Source organism: Palaemon carinicauda, chromosome 21 (assembly GCF_036898095.1).
Source record: "Palaemon carinicauda isolate YSFRI2023 chromosome 21, ASM3689809v2, whole genome shotgun sequence".
In the NCBI taxonomy this organism is placed as follows: Eukaryota; Metazoa; Arthropoda; class Malacostraca; order Decapoda; family Palaemonidae; genus Palaemon; species Palaemon carinicauda.
This window is the reverse complement of record NC_090745.1, coordinates 101,971,325-101,993,811: the sequence shown is the minus strand read 5'-3', so window position 1 is coordinate 101,993,811 and position 22,487 is coordinate 101,971,325. Positions and strand designations below refer to the sequence as shown.

General features: G+C 38.3%; 1 protein-coding gene across 1 annotated transcript in view; it reads right to left on the bottom strand.

Annotated features, from left to right (window-relative positions):
- LOC137615380 (intersectin-1-like) overlaps window positions 1-22,487 on the bottom strand; it is a 377,240-nt gene that overhangs the window by 168,767 nt on the left and 185,986 nt on the right. Inside the window, exon 26 of the mRNA XM_068345199.1 lies at window positions 14,854-14,997. Coding sequence (XP_068201300.1) covers window positions 14,854-14,997 — 144 coding nt within the window. The remainder of the gene's footprint in view (window positions 1-14,853; window positions 14,998-22,487) is intronic.

The window sequence follows — 22,487 nt, the reverse complement described above, 5'->3', positions numbered from 1 at the left end:
TTGAGTCCCTTGTCAGGCTGGGAAGAATGTAGAGAGGAAAGGTCCCCTTTTTTGTTTCATTTGATTGATGTCGGCTACCCCCCAAAATTGGGGGAAGTGCCTTGGTATATGTATGTATGTATGTATGTATGTATGATACCAATTTTAATAATACGATAATTTTCTATGATTTCCTATGAAGAAACCCTCAGTTTTCTTATATTCTCTATGGTATTTGTAAATGAGAAGTATATCTAGTCTTGGAAGCAGCTCTCTCTGAATACTTGAGGAAAAACCAGCATCAGATCTTACTTACAGTAAGATCTGATCTGATACTTATTAGTGAGTTTATCAGCAGTATGGTTACATAAAGTTGAAAATGAATTATTATATTTCCGTACATTCTGGAAATAGCTCCTTGTTTTGTTAATCCTCATCTTCCTGTAACGAAGGATAAACAGAAACATAAAGCACTTCCATCCTGGTTTGTTTATACTGTATCTGATATGGGAGCTGTTGTTCATTTACACAAGTTCAGGTCAGGGCAAGGCCTCTGCAATGGCACCCATAGTGTACAGTACTTGCAATGTTCTTTAGTTTTGTAAATTTCTTTCTTTATATTACCGTACTTGTCTTTTTCCCCATATTTGATATATTTCTTTTTCTTTTCTAAATTTCACTATACAGAAATAATACTATTAAAGTCTTCTTCATGGTACGACTCATTTTGGTGATAAAAGTATTAGTGTTTAGATTTACCCAGTTAACATTACCTCATAATGAGCTACTAGTAGAGCTAACAGGAAAATTAAGTGCAATGCCATCCAAAACATGATGCAACCAATCAGCTTTAGCTGAAACATGGCATACAACATCAAAGAGCTAAGAGAATCATAGAATATGAAACACTATCCATAAATAAAAAACAAGGTTTCTTAAGAGTGCTTACTTTAGTAACTGGAGGAATATTAGGATTCATACTACAAACTCAGTTTTTTGCCTCACTATCTATTTGTCAATATCAAGTGACTAGGAATATGAGAGTAAATTGATCTGAAGTTATTAAAGAATTTGAGGTTCTGCGAGAGGATCTCGACTCTATAAGGCCCAATGAACCAACATAACCATTCTGAATGGAAAACTTTTACCACTACTGTACAACCCTCTTACAAAGTAAAGTTAGGGTTAGCACCTGGACAGGTAAGATCAGAATTACCACCTACAAGTAAAGACTAACCAAATTTCTGAGATTAAACAAAGGAAGCTAAATAAGTCAAGAGCTATGAAACCCATCACTAAAAGAATTTGTCTGGTTAAGTGCTGGCGGGTCATAATTGTCCTCATCTCCACTATGAACAACTAACCTAGTCTTTTATAGATTTCCCAATAGTATTCATTAGCACTTGAACTTTTTACATACTTTCCCTGTGAGAAACAGAGAAGCAATTGCACTTCTCATAATGGGACATTTAAATTACAGTATTATCCCTGTACAGTAATTACAACTAAATCTAGAAGACACTAAAACCTCAATAAAACTTATCGCAATCTGAAGTACTGTATACATCGAGGTTGAACCAATGCGGATGAAAAACTGAAATAACAGAGGTCGGGTGCTTCCTTCCTTACAATTATCCATTAGAGTTTTTCATTACTTTACTATGAGCATGTGACTATTGAAAGGAAAGAAAATAAAAAAAAAATTCTTTTAATTTTTTGGGGTAAATGTTGCTAAATCCAGCTTCTGGGTAAGAAGAAATATGAATAACAGGGGAAATTCATAGAAATAAATGGAACATCGGCCACACCAGCCTTTTCAATATACATACCAGCTTCACATAATTTCGGAAAAGAGGAAGTGATCTGGTGGACTAAGGAATTTTTCTATAGGAATTTTCAATTAATCTTAGGGTAATCTACACTTACGTCAGTTGTCATTAATTCATATAGTATGCTTAGTCTAAAGAGACTAGAGAGAAAGATTGATGAAAAGCTGAGAGAAGAACAAAAAAGTTGTACTGACCAAATTTTCCTTCTGAGACATACAGCAATGCGTAGAGTATAGAAATCCACTTTTGATGGCATTTATGGACTATGAAAAAGCATTTGTAAGAGTGAACCGGCCACTTATGTGGAGAGTCCTGTATTTTCATGGAATTCCTCTTAAATATGTAAATTTGATTGAGTCTGTTCATGAGCATATCAAGTGCAAAGTTAATGGTAGGGGATTCCTATCAAATGAATTTCCAGTGAACAGAGGAATACTCCAAGGGAATGTGTTGTAACCGATGTTGTTTATTCTCCTCATGGATTTTGTAATGTGTAGAATAGTTGGAGATGGTGGAGAAGGATAGGACTAGATTGGTGATAAGAACTTAACAGACCTAGAGTATGCTGATAATGCTGTCCTTATTAGCAGAACACCACAGGATTTGCAATGCTTCCTTACCAGAATTCATGATATACCACAGGAGGTTGGGTTCAAGATAACCAGAAGTGATGAGAACAGAATATGCAATGGAAGATGAAATATCATTGGAAGGAGGAAGGATTAATGAGGTAAAATAATTCAAGTATTTAGGAACTATGATATCAAATACAGGATCATTAGAATTGGAGTTTAATGAAAGATTGAAAAAAAGCAAATTAGACTATGGCTAGGTTAAGTAAAATTGGGAAATCAAATCGCCTGAAATTACATATAAAATTAGGCTATATATCAGTTTAGTGAGATCAGTGTTACTCTAAAGACATGAGTCGTGGTATGACAATGAAACAATCTCAAACAGATTTAGTAGATTAGAGAACAAAGCCCTCTGAAGAATGTTAGTAGTTAAATTTGCAGGACAGGATTAGAAATTAAACTAAGAGAGATTACTTGAGTGCCATGTGTAGAGATCATGGTTTGGGTATGCTCTTCACACTCCTCAAGAGAGATTAGTCTCCCAAATGTTTAACAAGACTCCACAAGGCACAAGAAGAGTTGGAAGACCCAGACCTACATGGCTGAGGACTATTAAACATGAAGTAGGTAATAATGAATGGAGAACTACTGAATCTCAAGATAGAGATAAATGGCAAAATCTAACCAAGGTCCTTTGCATCAATAGGCATAGGAGGAGGAGATGATAAATCTATAAAAACAGAAAAAAATACTGTATACTTCAGTTAAGGGGTGTTTTTAACATTATTTCATCCTCAGTCTACAGAGAATTGGAAACATTAATGAAGACTAACAACATATTGTTTATTGAAAATTATATACTTACAATATGCTGTAAATTTAAGCATATATCTAAAACAGTAAGAATACTTGCCGAGTCAACTTTCCGGTAAGGAAACAAATGAAAGAACTAGAACAAAAATTAAAAGAAAGAAGCTTATAATGCTGAGATGAACAGTTTGTATATTATATGTGGTATTTGACTTAAGGAGAATTGAAAAAGGTTGGTGAAAGGAGATAATTCCAAAGGAACAAGAAAGAGGAGAGGAAAATGTCCTAGAAAAACTAATAAAGAAGGGAGGAAGTGCATGGAAGCTACACATACAACACAATGCGAGTAGGGGGTTTGATATGTCATTGATTATCCTCGAGTGTAAATGTTTAAAAAGTCTTATCTCTGGTTATGAAGTTTTACTACAGAGGGGATTTTTCTACAATTCATTAATTAAAATTATAGATCTGGCAGCGACTACTATTTTGTTTTTCTCAGTGGCTCAATTTTATGGTTTTGAGTGGTTGAAAATCTACCAAATGTTAATTTGTGCTGATCCATTCAAAACCCCTATAATCTAATAATATATTTCTTTAAGATTTTTTTTGCAAGAAAATTGGGACTATGAAGACTTTGTGTGTATGAACTTTATCACACATGAAAAGCGAGGGGTGGGATTTGGGGGTAACGAGCACCATTAGTTTCCCTCTTAATATTACAGTATTGTTATTATCACATTAACTTTTACTCAACTTTTAAAATAATTATTATCATATACTATTGTTAGCATTTACATAGGATGATCATTGTTAAAAACATTTTAATGTTATTCAATATACTGTACTGTCAACTACACGCTTCGTAATTCTTCTCTCAGTGACTTCAAATATTGTTTCCCTCAAATTAACTATGAAGATTCAGATAAAAATATGTCAAAACTTTATCTAAAGGCCTTTTTGCATAAAGTAAATAATTGAAATATCAATGGTAAGAATAAATATTAAAAATCATGGGCATTTGTAACCAAATTGAAACTCATAGTAAATAAGTTCCGTACAAAACTAATCATTAATTTTATGACTGATCTGTGTTTTAAGCATGTCAGCAACTTGTACAAATGAAAAAAAAATCCTAAATTTTGGGAAAATACCATAAATTTGGGGAAATTTCCCTACATTTGGAGAAAATACCCTACCCAAAATACAGGAAAACATTCCTATTGTCAGGAAAAATAATCTAAATTCAGGGAAATTGCCCTAAATTTGGGGAAATTACCATAAATTCAGGCTCATAAATGTCAATCTTAATATCTTAATGATAAATGTAAAAAAAATGGTATTTTTATTATAAAATTAATTTTTAAATATACTTACCTAGTAGTTACATATATATATATATATATATATATATATATATATATATATATATATATATATATATATATATATATATATATATATATAGCTTAAATCCCGCGTTTCGTCGCGCGTACGGCAGAAATTCAAATTTCGCGGCAATCGCCACCATGACAATAGGTGGTCATACATGAGCGCCATCTCTCATAGGTTACCAGAACCATTCCCAACATTCCTCAGAAATTCCATGCCCCTGTTTTCAGAGGGGAGGAGGGAGGGCCCTTTTATATATGTAACTACCAGGTAAGTATATTTAGAAAATTAATTTTATAATAAAAATACCATTTTTAAATATGTAACTTCACTGGTAGTTACATATATATATAGCTGATTGACACCATTGGTGGCGGGTAGAAAACCTCATCCCATCGGGAATTTGTATAATTATTAATAGCTACAATTAGTCGTACCAATAATCTGGTTCTTACCTGATAAGGAAGCTGGCTTCAAAGTTATTCTGTCTCATTTGCCTGCATTCCTTAAGAGACTCAGCGATCCACCCAGGGGACTGTAAAAGTCTCTGTGGGGCTGCCACAAGGTCCTCGACCTTAGCGTGGCTAGACCCCCACCCTTGCTACCCTGGCATAGCCATGGATAATGATTCTGACCACCTACTCCAAAGTTAAAAATACACATCATAAAACACTAACTTGACTTGCATCCCAGACTGTGGAAGGCTGCAACAACCTACACAGACAGCCTGTGAACACAAGTACAAGAAAAAAGCAAGGGTATATGATAAAAAAAGGTTATAGGAAAGAGGCAGTAGACCCTTCTCCGACTACGATGCTGGAGGTAACATAAGGACCCAGGGAACAACAATCTTCATATAGTGTCTGGACATTCTGAGATAACAGTCTGTGAGGATTGATTTCCTTCGCCAGAAAGTAGCCTCCAAAATTGACTTCATTGACCTATTGTGCTTGTAAGCCATAGAAGTTGCTACTGCTCTAACCTCATGTGGTTTTACCTTAAGGATAGGGAAAACTTCTTACTTCACAATTCTGGTGAGCTTCCCTTATCAAATCCTAAACGAAAAAAGCCAGGGTATTCTTTGATAAAGGCAAAGAGGGCTTTTTAACTGAGCCCCAGAGGTTGTCTGCTTGTCCTCTCAGGTGTTTGGACGCGTGCAGATAAAAATTTTAGAGCTCTCACTGGACAAAAGCCTCTCTCCTTTTCCCGTCCAATTGAGTGAGAGGTTGATAAGGATTCTCGTTTTTGGCGAGAAAGCCTAGGTGAAGGGAGCAAACTGCATCGTCTCCATTAGAGCCCACCTTCTTGCTGATGGCTTGTAACTCTCCTATTGTTTGGCTGTAGCCAATGCAATTAGGAATAGAGTCTTTTTGGTGAGATCCTTCCAAGAAGCTTTGTCAAGGAGTTCAAACCTACTTGAGGTCAAAAAGGACAGGACTACATCCAGATTCCAAGAGGGGGTTGGATTGTCCTTTCTCTTGGCGGTCTCAAAAGTTCTAATGAGATCCGAGAGATCCTTGTTACCTGACCCGTCAATGTATCTGTGACGAAAGACGGAGGCTAAATGCTGCGGTAACCTTTGATGGTAGGTCCAGCCAGCTTCTCTTTTGTATGCAGATGCAACAAAAAGTCGGTTATTTGGGCTATAGAGGTACTGGTAGAGGAAATTTTGTTAGTCCTGCACCATTCTCTGAACATGTCCCACTTAGATTGATAAACTCTAAGAGTGGATGTCCTTCTAGCTCTCGCAATAGCTCGTGCAGCTTCCCTTGAAAAGCCCTTCACTCTTGCCAGCTTTTTGTTAGTAGAAAAGCAGTCAGATTGAGTGCAGGGAGATTCTGATAGTACCTCTCTATGTGTGGCTGTTTGAGTAGATCGCTCCGACTTGGTAACGTTCTGGGGATATCTACCAGCCACTCCATCACCTCTGCAACCTAAGGTCTCATGGGCCAAAACGAAGCTATCAGGGTCATGCGGGCATTGTGCGATTCCTCGAACTTTTTCAGGACTCTGTCTAGGATCATAAATGGTGGAAAAGCATACATGTTTAGGTCCCCCCAGTCCAAGAGAAAAAACGTCCACTGCAGCTGCTTCCTGGTCTGGGACTGAAGAGCAATACACTGGCAACCTCTTTGACAACTGTGTAGCGAAGAGGTCTATCGAGGGTTGACACCACAACATCCAAAGGCTGGTGTACACCTAGTGATGTAGGGTCCACTCTGTAATTAGAACTTGTCTTCCTCTGCTGAGAAGGTCCGCCCTGACGTTCTTTTCCCCTTCTATTAACCGAGTTATCAAGGTTATGTCCCTCGCTTTCGCCCACAGTAGTAGATCTCTTGCAGCTTCGTAAAGTGAGTCTGAACGAGTGCCTCCCTGCTTCTTAATGTAGGCCAATGCTGTGGTGTTGTTTGCATTGACCTGAATTAAGTTTCCTTGGACTTCCTCCTGAAAGTGTATTAGTGCTAGGTGAATGGCCACTAGATCCTTGATGTTTATGTGCCATTCCCTCTGAGACTCTTCCCACAGACTCGATATCTCGGCCTTCCCCAGTGTTGTACCCCACCCCATATCTGAGGTGTCGGAATACAACACTAGGTCGGGGTTCCTCTGATAAAGTTCGAGATCCAGGAGTTTGTTGGCATTGTGACACCAAATCAAGTGATTCCTGATCCCCAAAAGAATCGGCAACCACTTTTCTAGACCTTGACCTCTCGTCCAAAATATGCAAGATGGAATTGAAGAGGCCGTAAATGAAGTCTCCCCAGGGATACGAACTGCTCGATCGATGAGAGGGTACCCAGTGGACTCATCCATTCTCCTACCGAGCAGGACCGTATGTCAGGAGGTGTCGCACCTTTCCTAGGCAATCCAGAATGCGTTTCGGGGCTGGAAAAGCCCGAGAAACCACTGACTGAATCCTCATCCCCAGGTAGGTGATGTTTGCGAGGGAGTCAGTTGAGATTTTGCTAAGTTCACCACTAGACCTAGCCATTTATAGCGTCAAGGACATTGTAATTGAAGACCCTCCAGACACTTTCTTGCGACCTGACTCTGAGTAGCCAATCGTCCAGGTACATTGATATCCGTACTCCCTTCAAATGTAGCCAGTGAGCCACGTTGACAACCACTCGGGTGAAAACGTAGGGAGCCGTGCTCAGTCCAAAACAGAGTGCTTTGAACTGATAGGTAGTTTCTTGGAACACGAATCTCAAAAAATTCCTGTAGTTCGGGTGTATCGGAATGTGGAAATACGCGTCCTGCAGATCTAACGACACCATCCAGTCTCCCTGTCTGGTGCCTGCTAGGACTGACGCAGAAGATTCCAAGGAAAACTTGACTTGCTTATGAACTTGTTCAGAGGACTTACGTCCAGAACAGGTCTCCAACCCCCCAAGTTCTACGAAACTAGAAAAAGTCTGTTGTAAAATCCCCCTGACGAGAGGACTTCTACCACTTTTATTGCTGCTTTTGACAGCATCTGGTTAACCTGCTCTTGCAAGAGCTGTTGCCAGTAGTGGAATACTTGTGTCTGGAGATTGAGATCACTTTTGGGTTTTGGTTGCTGTTTGGGGTTAAGAGGTTGACCTCCAGCAGCTATTCTCTGGTCTCTTCTAGACAAGCTCTCCCACAAAAGGGCTGATGCGTGGGAGGAGCTTCCTTCTCCTTCCTGGCTAAAAGGTTAGTCGGAAGCACTTCCTCGCAGTCCTTTAAAAGCAGATCTTATATTGCTTGTGCGTAATAGCTGCCGATAAGTCCTTCACTAGCTCTGAAGGGAAGAGGAATTTGGTCAAGGGAGCATACAAGAGCTCTACTCTCTGAGCGAGAGTCAATCCTGACTACAGGAAAGAAAACAGCATAGCTCTTTCTCAATATAACCTGTTGTGAAAAAGGGTTGTGAATTCGACCGACCCGTTCCTCACGGCTTATCTAGACAGGCAAAAATCATCTGTGACGTCTGCGAGGACTCCTAGAGTCCAGTCTATCAAGCTGAAGACCTCGATTGTACTGAAGATATCCTTCAGCAAGTGAAGCATTTCCGACGTGGACTGCATCACCTTAGCCTTAGTTATGGCTGAACTATGTGAGGCGTCAACGAAAAGGAGAAGTCTCCTTAGGAGAAGGTAGGAACTTCCAAACCGAGAACCACCCCAGGATTGTACCACACACAGGATCTAGAAGCCAGTCGTAAGGGGAAAGGAAAAGGTTGTCCTTCCTTGTTCTTTCTCTTGTGAATCCAATCATTCAGAGTCGAAAGACCGATCTGGCTAACGCTGTTTCCTTGAAAGAGGAAGATTCCTGGGGTCTACCCTTCAAAAACTGCGAGGGCGGGCTCCAAGGTAAAGCCTGCTGAAAAGTCCTCCGGAATTAAGTCCACCAGAACTGCAAGTAATCTTAAGATCTGCTGTATGAAGAGTTTTCTGTGTTTCCTCCTCTGAGATCTATCCTGGCATACCTGATAAGGAAGCTGGCTTCATAGGTTTTAATGCCTCGTTTGCTAGCATTCCTTGAGAGACTCAGCAATCCACCCAGGGGGCTCTAAAAGTCTCTGTGGGGCAGCCACATCCTCTAAAGGGTTAGCGATCTCCGAAGGAGAACGAGTGGGAGAAAACACACGCCTCGACTTGCATGCTTGTGTGCCACATGCGTTCAGCATGCTGCGAAGAAGAGTTATGCTGCGTCCAACATGTCTCGAGGGAGAGTCATGTTCAAGTGCTTCCAGCATAAGTCCATCATGCTGCAAGGAAGCGTCAACATAGCGACCCGCATGCTGCGAGGGTAAGTCCTGCTCGCGTGCATCCAGCGTGCGTCCCGCATGCTGTATGCGCGTCCAGCATGTCACGAAGGAGAGACAAGTGCTTGCCTATCATGCTGCGGGGAGAAGTCCTGATTGCATGCGTCCAGGTTGCTGTAAGCTTCCAGTGTGCTGCATGCTTCCAGTGTGCTGCATGCTTCCAGTGTGCTGCATGCGTCCAGCATGCCGCGAGGGAGAACCTTGCCACCTCCCGTAACGCGTCCAGAACGCTGCGAGGGAGCGTCCAGGAGCGCTGCAGCTCGCGTGCGTTCTTGCCGCGAGGGCACGCACGGAACTATGACCTACTCGATTCTGACGCGGAGGAGCGTCCTGCTCGCGTGTGTACAGCATGCGTTCAGCTCGCGTGCATCCAGCATGCTGCATGCGTTAAGCATGCTGTGAGGGAGCGTCAAAATCCTTGCCGCCTCCTGTAATGCGTCCAGATCGCTGCGAGGGAGCGTCCATGAGCGCTGCAGCTCCTGTGTATTCTTGCCGCGAGAGCGCGCTTGGAACTATGACGTTAGCGATCCTGACGCGGGGAAGCGGCCCGCTCGCATGCGTCCAGAATGCTGCGAGGAAGCATCCTGCTCGCGTGGGTCCAGCATGCGTCGCGTATGCTGTGAGAGATCGTCAAGATCTATACCGCCTCCCGAACCGCGTCCAGATCGCTGTGAGGGAGCGATCTTGACGCTCGGTTCCATGACGAGCATCTCTCTTGTCTAGGCAGGAAGGGAAAACGTAAAACGCCAGCCTCGCGTCAACCGATGGCGAGGATAACACTTTTACCTCGCCTTTCCAATGGCGAGGGTGAGCGTACTGGGATACATCAACAGGATCGCTTGAGGGGATGTTCGTTCGCTGATCAGGGTCTAACATCTCCCTTCACCTTTCGACTTTCCTTCTCCCAGGGGTTGGGGAGCATGGAAGAGGTCCCGGGCTAGGAGTATGACGGACACGAACTAACGCACCCTTCACTGCAATGCGTCATTTTACGTGCCCTTGAACACTAGCACTTTTAACTATTTCACATTAGATCATAATAGACCTGCCCGTTGCGAGAGATTATACTCTTTCGCCAAGGGCTAGAAAGAAAATACAATAGGTTATATGATTAATATTAGTATTCTCAAAATCAAAGTATTAAATAACGATACAAGTACTGTGAAACAACAACGATCGTCAAGAGTACTACGTAGCGTAAATTGACTGTGCGCTCGTGAAATCTCTATATACTGTATATCGAAATTTAACTAAAGGAAATATACTAATAGGACAAATATATACTTAAAAATAATGTATATACCTACATTATAAAAATTAAAATACTTATGCTTAGTAAGTTAATATTTTAAACATTTCTTGCAAGAAAAAGAAAATAATTCACATATTTGCAAGTCATACTAAGTAGATTACGTTACAGGATTGTGACGTCATCGCGATGGCGGGCTGATTTCCTTCAAGGTATTCAGATCTCGCCCTGCTAAGAGTTTACGTCACATAATTATGACGTCATAATGTTTAATGTTTTTCCTTCCATTATATCTTTAAGAGTTGTTCGTTAGTTAATAAAGTAGGGGGAAAAAATACCTTGATCCTATCCATTTTAATCTTACGAACATAAAAAAGAAAACAAATACACACATGCCCTCTGCTACATACTGTGTGGGAATCAAGAGCAGCTTGAAAGCCGGTCTAGCCCTACACACAAAGTTTATCAATAGGGGAGCCATCTTGAAAATCAAGTTAAATTAAACTGTCCAAGTTGGACCAACAACAACAAAAACACTTATTTCGTGTGAAAAGGAAAATCCAATATCTTCGATAGTTCAAAGGCAGCGAAAGCCATTAACAATAATTAGACAAAAGGTACTTCACAAAATTGTAGAATAAAGTAATATATCAGCAAAACAAATTTCCTAGGTGTTGACTCGATTAACGGCAGGGAATTTCTGAGGAATGTTGGGAATGGTTCTGGTAACCTATGAGAGATGGCGCTCATGTATGACCACCTACTGTCATGGCGGCGATTACCGCGAAATTTGAATTTCTGCCGTGCGCGCGACGAAACGGGGGATTTAAGGTATATATATGTAACTACCAGGGAAGTTACATATTTAAAAACAAGCTTCCAGAGAGTAGCAATATGATAATCACATGAAATTCTTATAAATGAATATGAAAAATAGTTTACTTTTTTGGTATCCTCTTTAGTGGAAAACCACAGTAACAGGAAATTGTTGGACTCAAGTACAATTATACTGTTCCTCCAAAACAGAATAAAAATCCCCACAAGTATGAATTCATCTCTGATTAAGAAAATGTATTTTACTCCAAATGACAATATTTTGGGTGGAGTTTTTTGGGGGTTATCATAAACATTGCAAATTTTTATAAATAATTTATATTTTTCCTAACTATACAAACCAGAGTCCTTTACATAGGATATAGATAACAGTACTTAGAACTTACAAGGAAGTGTAAACAGGTGGCCGGTACAACCCCCATACTTGATTACCAAGCCGTTACTTTGATTACAGTCAGGATTTCTAAGAGGTAGATGATGGCAAGAAAATTTTATTAAAAGAATACCAAACATTCTGACCCTTGGAATGACACCTCTGTAACATATAATAGAAATGATACAAGGTAAGTAGGGTTTACCTATGGTCAAATCAATTCCAGCTGACAAGAGTTTTTGATGCTGTGCCCCAAGAGAGGTAAAGATGAAAAGGATATGAAAGGACCAGTCAATCTTCACTTTCATCCCCATATAATAATTAACCTTCATCTTCGATCCGATGATAATGGTCCTGTTAGAAGAGACAAGGCAGCTATACCACCTACAGTGCATACACTATAGGTTCTAGTGAAAAGGTGTCTAGGAACCTGTGGGTTGATTCCTGCAGGTAACATGCTGTAAATGTCGTCTACCATTTCTAGACACTTACCTAGAGTACCTGCACAACACAAAGATTCTTACAAAATGCCAGGGTCGTGCTTACACCTGACATCATGAGCTCTGACCCAAGCTCTACTAGGAGCAGAGAGTGAGGGTGGCGAAAGTACAGTTAATAACTTTCTTTAGCCAAAAGGAGAGTATATTCTTAGTCACTTTCTTATTTCTTACAGTGCTGACGAAGAAGTGCTGCAGGTGAGGTCAAGTTTTTTGCATACATTTAAGATAGCGCCTCAGTGCCCAAACAGGACACAAAAGAAGCTGATCTGGATTGCTGACTACCGATTTAAGGCTCACAAGCTGAAATGAAGAAAACGTGGAATTGAGTACTGATGAATTCTTGGTTTCAGTTACAAACTCAGGGACAACGGAGAATGAGACCTGCCTCCAGTGCCTGGTATGAGAAACACTAAAGGTGATACCATTTTAGCTTACTAACCCGCTTGGAAGAGGCTAAGGCGAACAAGAAAATCATTTTGAGGGTAGGTCCCTTTTTGAGACAAGTCTCAGTGGTTCATAAGGTGCCCTCTTAAGGGAACATAAGACCTTGGTAATATCCTAGGATGGTGGTCTCACATTCATCAGAGAACAGGACAGCTCAAAACTTTGCACGAGCATAGAAAGTTTTGCTGACGAGGAAATATCAACTGTTTTCAGCCTAAATGCCTGTCCAAAGGTTGAGTGATAGCCTTTTACCACTGAACTGAAAGGAGCTTTTCTCTCTTGAGGAAAAAAATATTTTGGCTATTAATGGGTAAAGGCTGAGAGAGAAGAAACATAACTCCCATGTCACTAAAAACAAAAGATGGCCCACTTAGCTTGATATGCAGAAATTGAAGACTTCCAGAGGCATCCCGACATCTCTCACTGAGGGGGGATGCACTCCTTATCAGGCAGAATGGCATATAAGCATAAAATGTCGAGGCCTTTCCCAGGGTGTTGAAGGGCATCCTTAAATGATACTTCCAGGTCTGGCACCAGTGAGCACGATATCAGAAGCTTCCGATATAGATATGCTGCGACTAGGTCGACTGTAAAAGAATCCCCACGAAGTCAGGATCCTGTTCACTATCGGAGGATGCAGACCATTCTGACCCCACAATCTATGTCCTTCTGCTCAGCTTGTCCGCCACAATATTCTTCTCGCCTGGAATAAAACGGGCTGCCATTGATCCAAGTTGAGCATTGCCCACTCATGAATTTCTACTACTAGCTGGTAAAGCTGCAGAAAAACCAGACAGTAATGCCTTATTATGTTTATATATACCACTACAGTGATGATGTTGCTCATCAACACCACCAAATGACTGGTCAAAAGAGGGAAAAAATGTTGGAGTGAGAGGAGCTCCAACACATTGCTATGATATTGAGATTCCTGGGTGGTCATTATCCCAATGCTATGTGTTCTAGGAGAAAACTCGTCCACCTTGGCATAAGGGGCCTTAGGTTCAACAGGCTGAGGAATGGCACTGTCAGAAGAATCAAAGTCATGATTAAAGGAAAAGTCTTCTCTCTCTAGCACTGTACCCAGCTGGTGTAGGAAGGGGTTGAGAGACAAATACATCTCACACTCCTCTTTCCTTGGAGAAGATTGAGAATGAGAGGGACTGTTACCATTATCCCTTCTAGAATCAGGTCTGGATCCCAAGATAATGAACTCCCAAGGAAGATCAAAGATCCCTCTCTGGCATGCAAGATCTGTCCTTCAGTACCGATCAAAGATCCTTCCTTTTTCTGTGGTGTGAGCCTCCAGAGAAAGGGAGTTAGATGGAAACCTTCTATTCTCTGAGGCATTAAGGGACTAGAGGTTTGAACAAAATTTGTTTGGTTCTGGAGGAGACTGAGATTGTACTCTTCGATGCCAAGGAGAGAGAGAGCATATGATCGGCAGAAATTCGATTGTAGACAATCTATAATTGTTAAAAAAAGAAACTACTTAGGGTGATCTCAAACTGTGATGGTTTCTAGGATGAGGGTCACTTAGAGGAGTAACTGGACCCCGACGGTCATGACTCCATTAGTCAGGAGGGTGTATTAGATAGACTTGTGAGTCGTAATTATGAGTGCAGGTAACAGATTTCTCCTTAAAGAGGGTTCATAGTTAGGCTCCATCCTGGATATGCGCACTGTAGAGGTGCATTCTGGATCCCGTGAAACAACTGTCTCTCTCATAGCAACAGTACAGGATTAGGCAACTGAACATTAAATTTTTCTTTTAAATTGAAAAGAGTGATAAATGAGTGTTACAGAATGGGTTTCAAGCAAAAAGTTTGTATGTATGAAATCCTTTCTTCCTGGTATACACACCATAGCAATATCAAAATTAATAAGGATTTTCTTTCTAAAAACAGCTGATCCCTTACAACAAATTCATTTACAAAATTTCATAATTGATGAAAATTTTTTGTCAATGCAGAAGGGAGAGCATATGTCAATGAAAGTAAATCACAAGAAGTATCTGTGTATAAAAATATCTTTTAAAAGGGTTTCAAGAAAATTATACATTTACAAACTAAAACTGACCTGAAGCTCTCCTTCCCACCAGCCCGAAGCTGTTTTCTTTCTTATCATTACTAGCTGTCCTCGCTGCAAACTTAGCTGGTTACTGCTTGTGGCATCATATGGAGCAATCACAGAAGCAATTTCAGGTTTCTTCCCCTTTCCACTCTGTAAAAACAGGATTATACATTTATCAACTCTAAACTTTTTTGAAGAAAAATACATATTAAATCAATTTTGTATCATAAGTAAAAACCTTTATTTCCCTAGTACATACTGGCCATGCAGTGAACAAATACAATATGCAATAGTAAAATAAGAGATTTGTATAAGCTATGACATAATTACCATAGTGAAGAGTGACTAAGCTCTTTTTTTTTCAGAAAAATCTACGAGAAAGATGTAATTCTGAACCAAGATTACTTAGAAAAAATCATACATGCAACTTTACCACATTTTCTTCTGTAATTCAATATAAAAAATATAAAACATTCAAACCTCTCAACCCAGACCCTTTGAAGTCAAACAACATAACGAATAGTTGCCGGGATCATATAATCTTAAAACAGGGACAAATAGTTAAGGGCACCAAATACAATTGCCTCTCAACTTCCTAACGACTAACTTGAAAGAGTTTGAAAACAATAACCAGAAAAGTATTCTATACAAAATTATACAAGGAACCACACACAAAACATTACAAAGATATATGAAATACATTAGGATATTTAAGCTTTAAATTTCAAAGCATTAGGATTATGCACTATTGTTTTATACCCGCTAACAATATGCCGTTACATAGCCATGATTTGTAACTGGAACTGATTATACAGTAGTACCTCAGCTATGAGTAATTTTGAATATGAACAAATTGCAGTATAAGCATACAGTTTTAAATTGGGTTATGAGTATTACATAACCAGCATAAATTTTGCACCACACAGGTACTTTTTGAGGTAAAGTACGAACAAAACTATCACGTTATGATTAGAAAGCAGTCACGCAATATCTATATGTTGCACATTAAGTGTTCCCTCCGTATTCATGTGTACTTTGCTACATTTTGTCTCATATTAGCTAGCAACCCTTCCTTACTAAGAGCCTACGACTCTTCCACTCTCCAAGCAGTACTCATAAATGCAACATCTAGTGTGAGTCTCTTTGGAACTGTTCTTTGAGTTGTGATCATTAATATTCCTTCATAATAAAGGCCCACTCCCTTGCCACTTTAAAGAAAAGGCAATATCAGCCATCTCGAGATAGGTTTCTAGTCTAAACTAAATGAAAGTGTAAAGAAAGAAGACAGAGTGTTCAAAAGGGGTAAATTAAGTGATTCAGCTACTGATTGTGAATGTCATTCAAGAGAGAAAACTCGCGATATTTTTCCCTCCTCCTCCTCTTCCTCTACTCGTCTCCATCATGCCAGCCTCAACTCGCCTTCGAACGTACAAGTTAATTTATGAATTATTTATGTTTATAATTGTGAATTATTAATTCTTATTAATTTCTGATGTCAACGGCTATAATCATACAATAATTACCATTACAAAACCTTTAATAAGAAGTGTATATGTGTATTTATTGGTGTTTACTATGCATCGAGTGAAATACTGGACCTTTATTTATAATTAAAATTATTTTAGGATATGAGCATTTTAGGTTGCGAACTTGCTCAAAGGACAAATTAAAACTTGTAAGCCAAGGTACTACTGTAGCCACTTTTTTATTATTGAATTAAATAATAAAAAATATCCTCTTTTTTTTGGTACTCAGTACTGAATTTAATTCTATGTTCCCAGTTCCTTATTCAGGTTAGGAAATAAAAAAGCAATCTTTGTATCCAACAAAATGAAATATCTTGTTACTGATGACTATTTCTATGTAAATAGATAGGATTAGGATGATTATGTTTTTTTATACAATATTCCCTTAACAAAAGGTATAAATGGTATATCAACTATATATAAAAGCATACAAACTGTTCCTTTTTGTAGGATGTACAGAGGTCAATTACAATTATGCATACATTTTATACAATAGTGTATATTGATGTTCCCTTTAAATATGAATCAAAAAAGGGTTTTAAATATGCAGATTATGATAGCTATCTCATTTATATATCAGTTGATAAGCATAAGGATTTCAAGATAATCTGATTCAATATTTTTCCATTTTATAAAAAAAAAGGCTGAAAATAATTACCAATTATGAAAATTTACAAATTCCTAACTTATTTCAAAGGTATTATACATTGAATAAAACAAATTCTATCAAACATCAGAACACAAAGAAAATTATGAAAAATTTATTGAAAAAAATGCTTAAAAAAATTTATGGAATACAAAATTCCTAAAATAAGATAGAGACTAAATATATGAAGATTAAGAAAAGTAAATTACTATCACAAAATTATCTTTTGCCATACAAAATAAGATTACTTATGCAATGCTCGGCCAGTTACCTTTAGCACTTTTTTGCTGTCAATGCAACTGTATGCCCTAATCATATGCTTCAATAAGTCCTGACAATTAACATTACAATTAAAAGAAAAATATTTCCCTTCTACGAAGGTAATAACACTGAAACCATTTCAAGATTACACCAGGTGTCCAGTATTCAGAAAACCCCCCTCACATCTACTTCATCAAAAGTTTTGTTCATAAATGATGTGCGTGTGCAACTAGTTTTTGAGAACTAAAGTGGCAGACAATTACTCTAATACTTTCCTCAAGAGAAACATTTCAATAATGAACTCTTTCATCATAAATGTTTATATTCCTCATTTAGATTAAAAACAATTAAACCTAACAAATTGATTGTCAAGACTGTGAACTATTCATAAAACCATACAGACAAAATAACATGAAATGAGATTCAGTTATATTATACATGACCTCAGAATACATATAGAATTAGGCATACAATATAAGATAGATAAAAATTCCCAAAACAGCTACATTAGGCTATAAGCTATCATAGGGTTGTCTTTCTCAAAATAACTAGAAATTGAGGAAAATATCCAACAAAATGTAGGAAACTTACAAGTCTCAATAGCACACATTTATCTTTTTCAAATATTAATACACAAAGCAAAAGCATTAGAAAAGAAATAGAGGTTACTACGCCCATAGTTAAAGTAACAGTCTATGCCAATAACAAACAGCAACTATTTTACCATGATAACTACCACCCAGCTGATAAATTTTTTTCAAACTCATATTTATTGCTTTTGTATGCGATTAATAATCAACACAAAAGTGGACTTCATTGCATTTCTAACAATATTTCTCAAACATAAATAAAAGTTTCTTTAACAGACGATGATAAGAACCCTGGGAATTTTTACTTTACTTCATCCACCATCCCATTATTCACCAACTCGCAGAACTCCTCTAGCAAAGCCAGTCTTATCTAGGCAAATGATAATTGATAGCCATCTTACAAAATCAGTAAGACTCATAGATCAACTTGAAGATTGGACCAGTTGTCTAAAGAATTTGAGTCTACCCCCTAACAAAAGTTCGGGGAGGATGACATCACTTGAGGAACTTGCCTGATTCTGACTTGCTAGTTGGATCAGGTGTGGCTTGATTAGCTACATCTCCAGGCTAATAAGGGCAAAAAAAGCCAGGGGTTCCACCCTTGAGATCTCATGTCCGCTTGATGAAAAGGGGTAACATGCAGAGTAGAAAAATATGCTGGGTGTAACAAGGTGGAAGAATAGACTGACTTAATAGCCCTGACATCATGGTGACCTAGTATCAAGAAGACCTCTGTTCTGGAAATTTTGAGTCTCTCTGCCTCAGGGACTGGACCTAACAATAGTGAAGATATCTAAATTTGTTTCAGGGTAGGTGTGATATAACCATTTAAATTATAAGCATATATGCTCTCATCTCTTCAGTATGATGTTATCAAATACCAAACAGTACTGAATAAATACCCCCAGAAACTCTAGAATATAGATTGTATTTAAGTGCTTATATTTCACAACCATATTTATTAGGGAAGAAACAATGACCCTCCCCAAACAAGTTATCATATATGAAGGGCCATAACCACTAAACAGTATCACCTTTACAATGTAATGGACACAACCACTGAACAGAATCTCCTTTATAATAGAATACTGTAAGTCAAAAATAAAAATAAAAGGAGACTCAGTAAGTCTATGGCACCAGGTCCCGATAATATTTATCCAAGAGAGATTATTGAACTAGAAGAAGGCATAAAACCACACTTTTACAAAACATTCCAAAAGACAGCCAAAAAAAAAAAGGCACAAGGATAGAAACTAGGCAATGTTTCTGCAATCTATAATAAGAGACCAAAAGAACTTGGAAATTACAGACCTGAGTGTCTTAACTTCAGTACCTAGCAAAACTTTTGAATCAATTATACAGTAATAGATTCAATAGTAGAACATACAGTACAGTATAGAGAAAAACAATCTTCTGATAGACAGCCTACATGGTTTTAGACAAAAGAGATCCAGTGTGACAAATCTGATGGAGTTTTTCTACAACACATCTAGCATATATAACAAAAGCAAGGCATTAGACATCATATACCTAGACTTTCAAAAGCCTTTTGACATAGTCCCTCATAAACGCTGCAAACTTAGAAGACGTAGAAGCCTTGAGAGGATCTAATTAAGTTGGGAGAATGGTCCAGAAAATGGCCTATGCCTTTCAACTGTGGGAAATGCTGTCATGCACATGAATCTTACGGTAGTAACCCACAAACAGATTACTCACTGCAGGGTAATGAAATAGAAAGTGTGGACCAGGAGGAAGATCTTGGCATTGTTATTAGCAAAGATTTAAAGTTGACCAAACCGAGCATAAAAGTTGTAAAGAAAGCACAAAAGCTAATAAGTTAAATAAAAGACAATTCAAATACAGAAACAAAGACATTGTACTGCAGCTATATGCATCACTAGTAAGAACACATCTAGGATACGGAATCCAATTCTGGGCTCCAAGTAATCAGAAGGGTATACACAGACTGGAAGCAGTACATGCTAGGGCCATCAAACTAGTTCCAACAAATAAAACAATTTGGATATAGACAGAGAATGGAATGTTTGAAATTACTTGGATCTACAAACTTGACAACTAAGGAGACAGCTAATAAGACATTCAAACCTCTTTAAGGAATAACAAATGTAGACTACAACAACTTCATCATGGTTAGCAAAAATGAGTTCAGAGATAACGGATACAAACTGGAATTATATATACAAAACCACTCAATGTGGTAATTCCTTTGCATAAAAATACATGGAACAGACTTCCAGCGGATGTAGAGAACAGTATCACGGCAAACAAATTCAATAAGAAGTTACACTACATTCTACAACCAGTCGGCCCCAAGAGGGATCAACCATCCAAAAAGGGATTCTAGGTGGAATACATAGCAATATTGGGCATATCCATATGGTACTGTGAAACAGGGAGACTAAAAACAGTAAAGAAGGTACCAAAAGAACTCTCATATTAGCTTTCTCCAACACTGATTCCCCTTTCCCTCTGACTGAGTTATCACCAGCTAAAAGATCATTCTAAGTAAGGTCGTTATATCTACCCAATGAGGAGCTTGCTAACTTAGTCTGTTCTTTCTTCATTCTGTGCAGGTATCTTTCAAAGAATTTATTGAACAAGGCTCTAAAAAAGGGTTCTGATTCTTTCTCCCCTCAAAGTCTTGAACCTAGCCTTGTAACAGTTTCCTACTACCATTTTCTATGCTAATTCTTCCCCCAAGTCTGTAACTCTCATCTTTCTTTGAAGACCAAAGCAGCAGATCCCACGAGTAGTGATAGCCCCACTAGGTTGGGAAGAGGTATGTGTTACTGGGAAGGAGTTTGCCGTACGTCAGATTTTTAGAGGGCGTTATCTAGGCACTTGCCATCTTATGTGCAAGGGGAAGATGGCAATCTCACCATCAACATCTTTGTACCAAGACTTAATCAATTTGGGATGAGTGTAATTGGTGCTTCTCATCTCCTCTAACTGAAAGTTCTCCCTAACAGGGATCACCTAGGCCTACAGTGACTTGGGGGAATGCCAAAAGTACAGTACCTTTCATAAAGCAGTAGCCTGAAGTTCAGTGGCTAGTCTAGGCGAGGAATCAAGATTTTGACCTTATAACCAGCATAGGAAAGTCTAGTCTGTGATCCTACAATCTGCTAAATTGGGTGGCGACTAGTCACAAACTTTGTGTGTATCGCCTAGTACTTTGTTACCTTTGGTAAAATAGGTAAAAGCACTAAATCATTGGATTGTTCCCTATTAGTTGAAGGGAAGGTCCATGAAATATTCTAATCCCCAATACCAGTACCCTGTGAAGAACAACCTCAAGTTCCTTAGACAAAAGGTACAAGGAATTCCTTAACTTTATCAGATACGTTCTTCCCACTTTTAACATACCATTAACTAACATATCATGTAACAGAGGACAGATTTTCTCTTATCTCCTTTGCCACTTTTTTCATACTACCCAAAGAAATTAACAAAACAGGCTATAAATTAGAAATTTCTACTTAACTAGCCTCATCTATTTTTTACCAATGCGGCTTCAACCGCTTCCAAGGAATTACTTGACTGTTTTGCACTAGAAAACTAACAATGTACCCTCTTAATATGTTAAGCCTGCCTATATCTACTTTTAAGCTATATAATTAAAATAAAATTGCATTGCTAGTTGAGGACAAAACTCACTCGTCACAATGGACAATATGCAGGTAAAAACTTCTAAAAAAATATCCTAATTTTGTATTCAGAGTAAACTTAACAAACTTAGGGGACATAAATCACAAGAGTAAATCTCACAAAACCACAGCCAAACAGAGTAGGTGCATATCTAGAAGGTAACCATAAGAGAATGACCAACTAAAATAAAGGCAACCATGTGTAAACCTACGTTACCACCATATGGAGGTGATAACCACATTTGCAGCTAGGGAGCGTTATGGAAACTTGGAAAGTGGGATTATTGGACCCGACAGAGAGCGCTTATGATTTTTATCTTTCAGATTAAAGGATAAAATGAATTCCTTTCTCAATGATGAACTTTGCAAACCTTAAATATCCAGTACTGTACTGTAATAACTAACTGGAGTTTGTCAAGTGCAAAAGAGATAACACATTGATGCAAACATTTTCCTACTCCTTTATAAAAGTTTCTCCAGGAAATGAGATACCAAAATACTAAATCATTAATAAAAATATGATATATTTTTACTATATGGTAAATAAATGTGAATTAAGTCTACAGTTTACCCATAGTAAAATCCTTAACTTACTTTTGTACCGATCTGAAAATATGCCCACAATGCTGCTGTTAAAAGTTATACTTACTTTCAACAATAACAGACATTGGTAGTGTCATAATAATAATATTACTAGAAAAGTGCATTCAATTAAAGGAAATTATTTCATTGATGCAATGTACAATAATGTAGTGTCAGATCATCAATTTACCTGAAATGTGAGCCAAACACAAATGGAATAAAAATACTGTCCAATTAAAACTAAATGATAGCCAATTTTGTTGCAAATGCATTACTTTATACATAGAAACTAATATTGTATCCAACAACTCAAAAGAGATTTTTCAACAAACAGCTAATACTTAACTACATCTGTTACTAATAAACA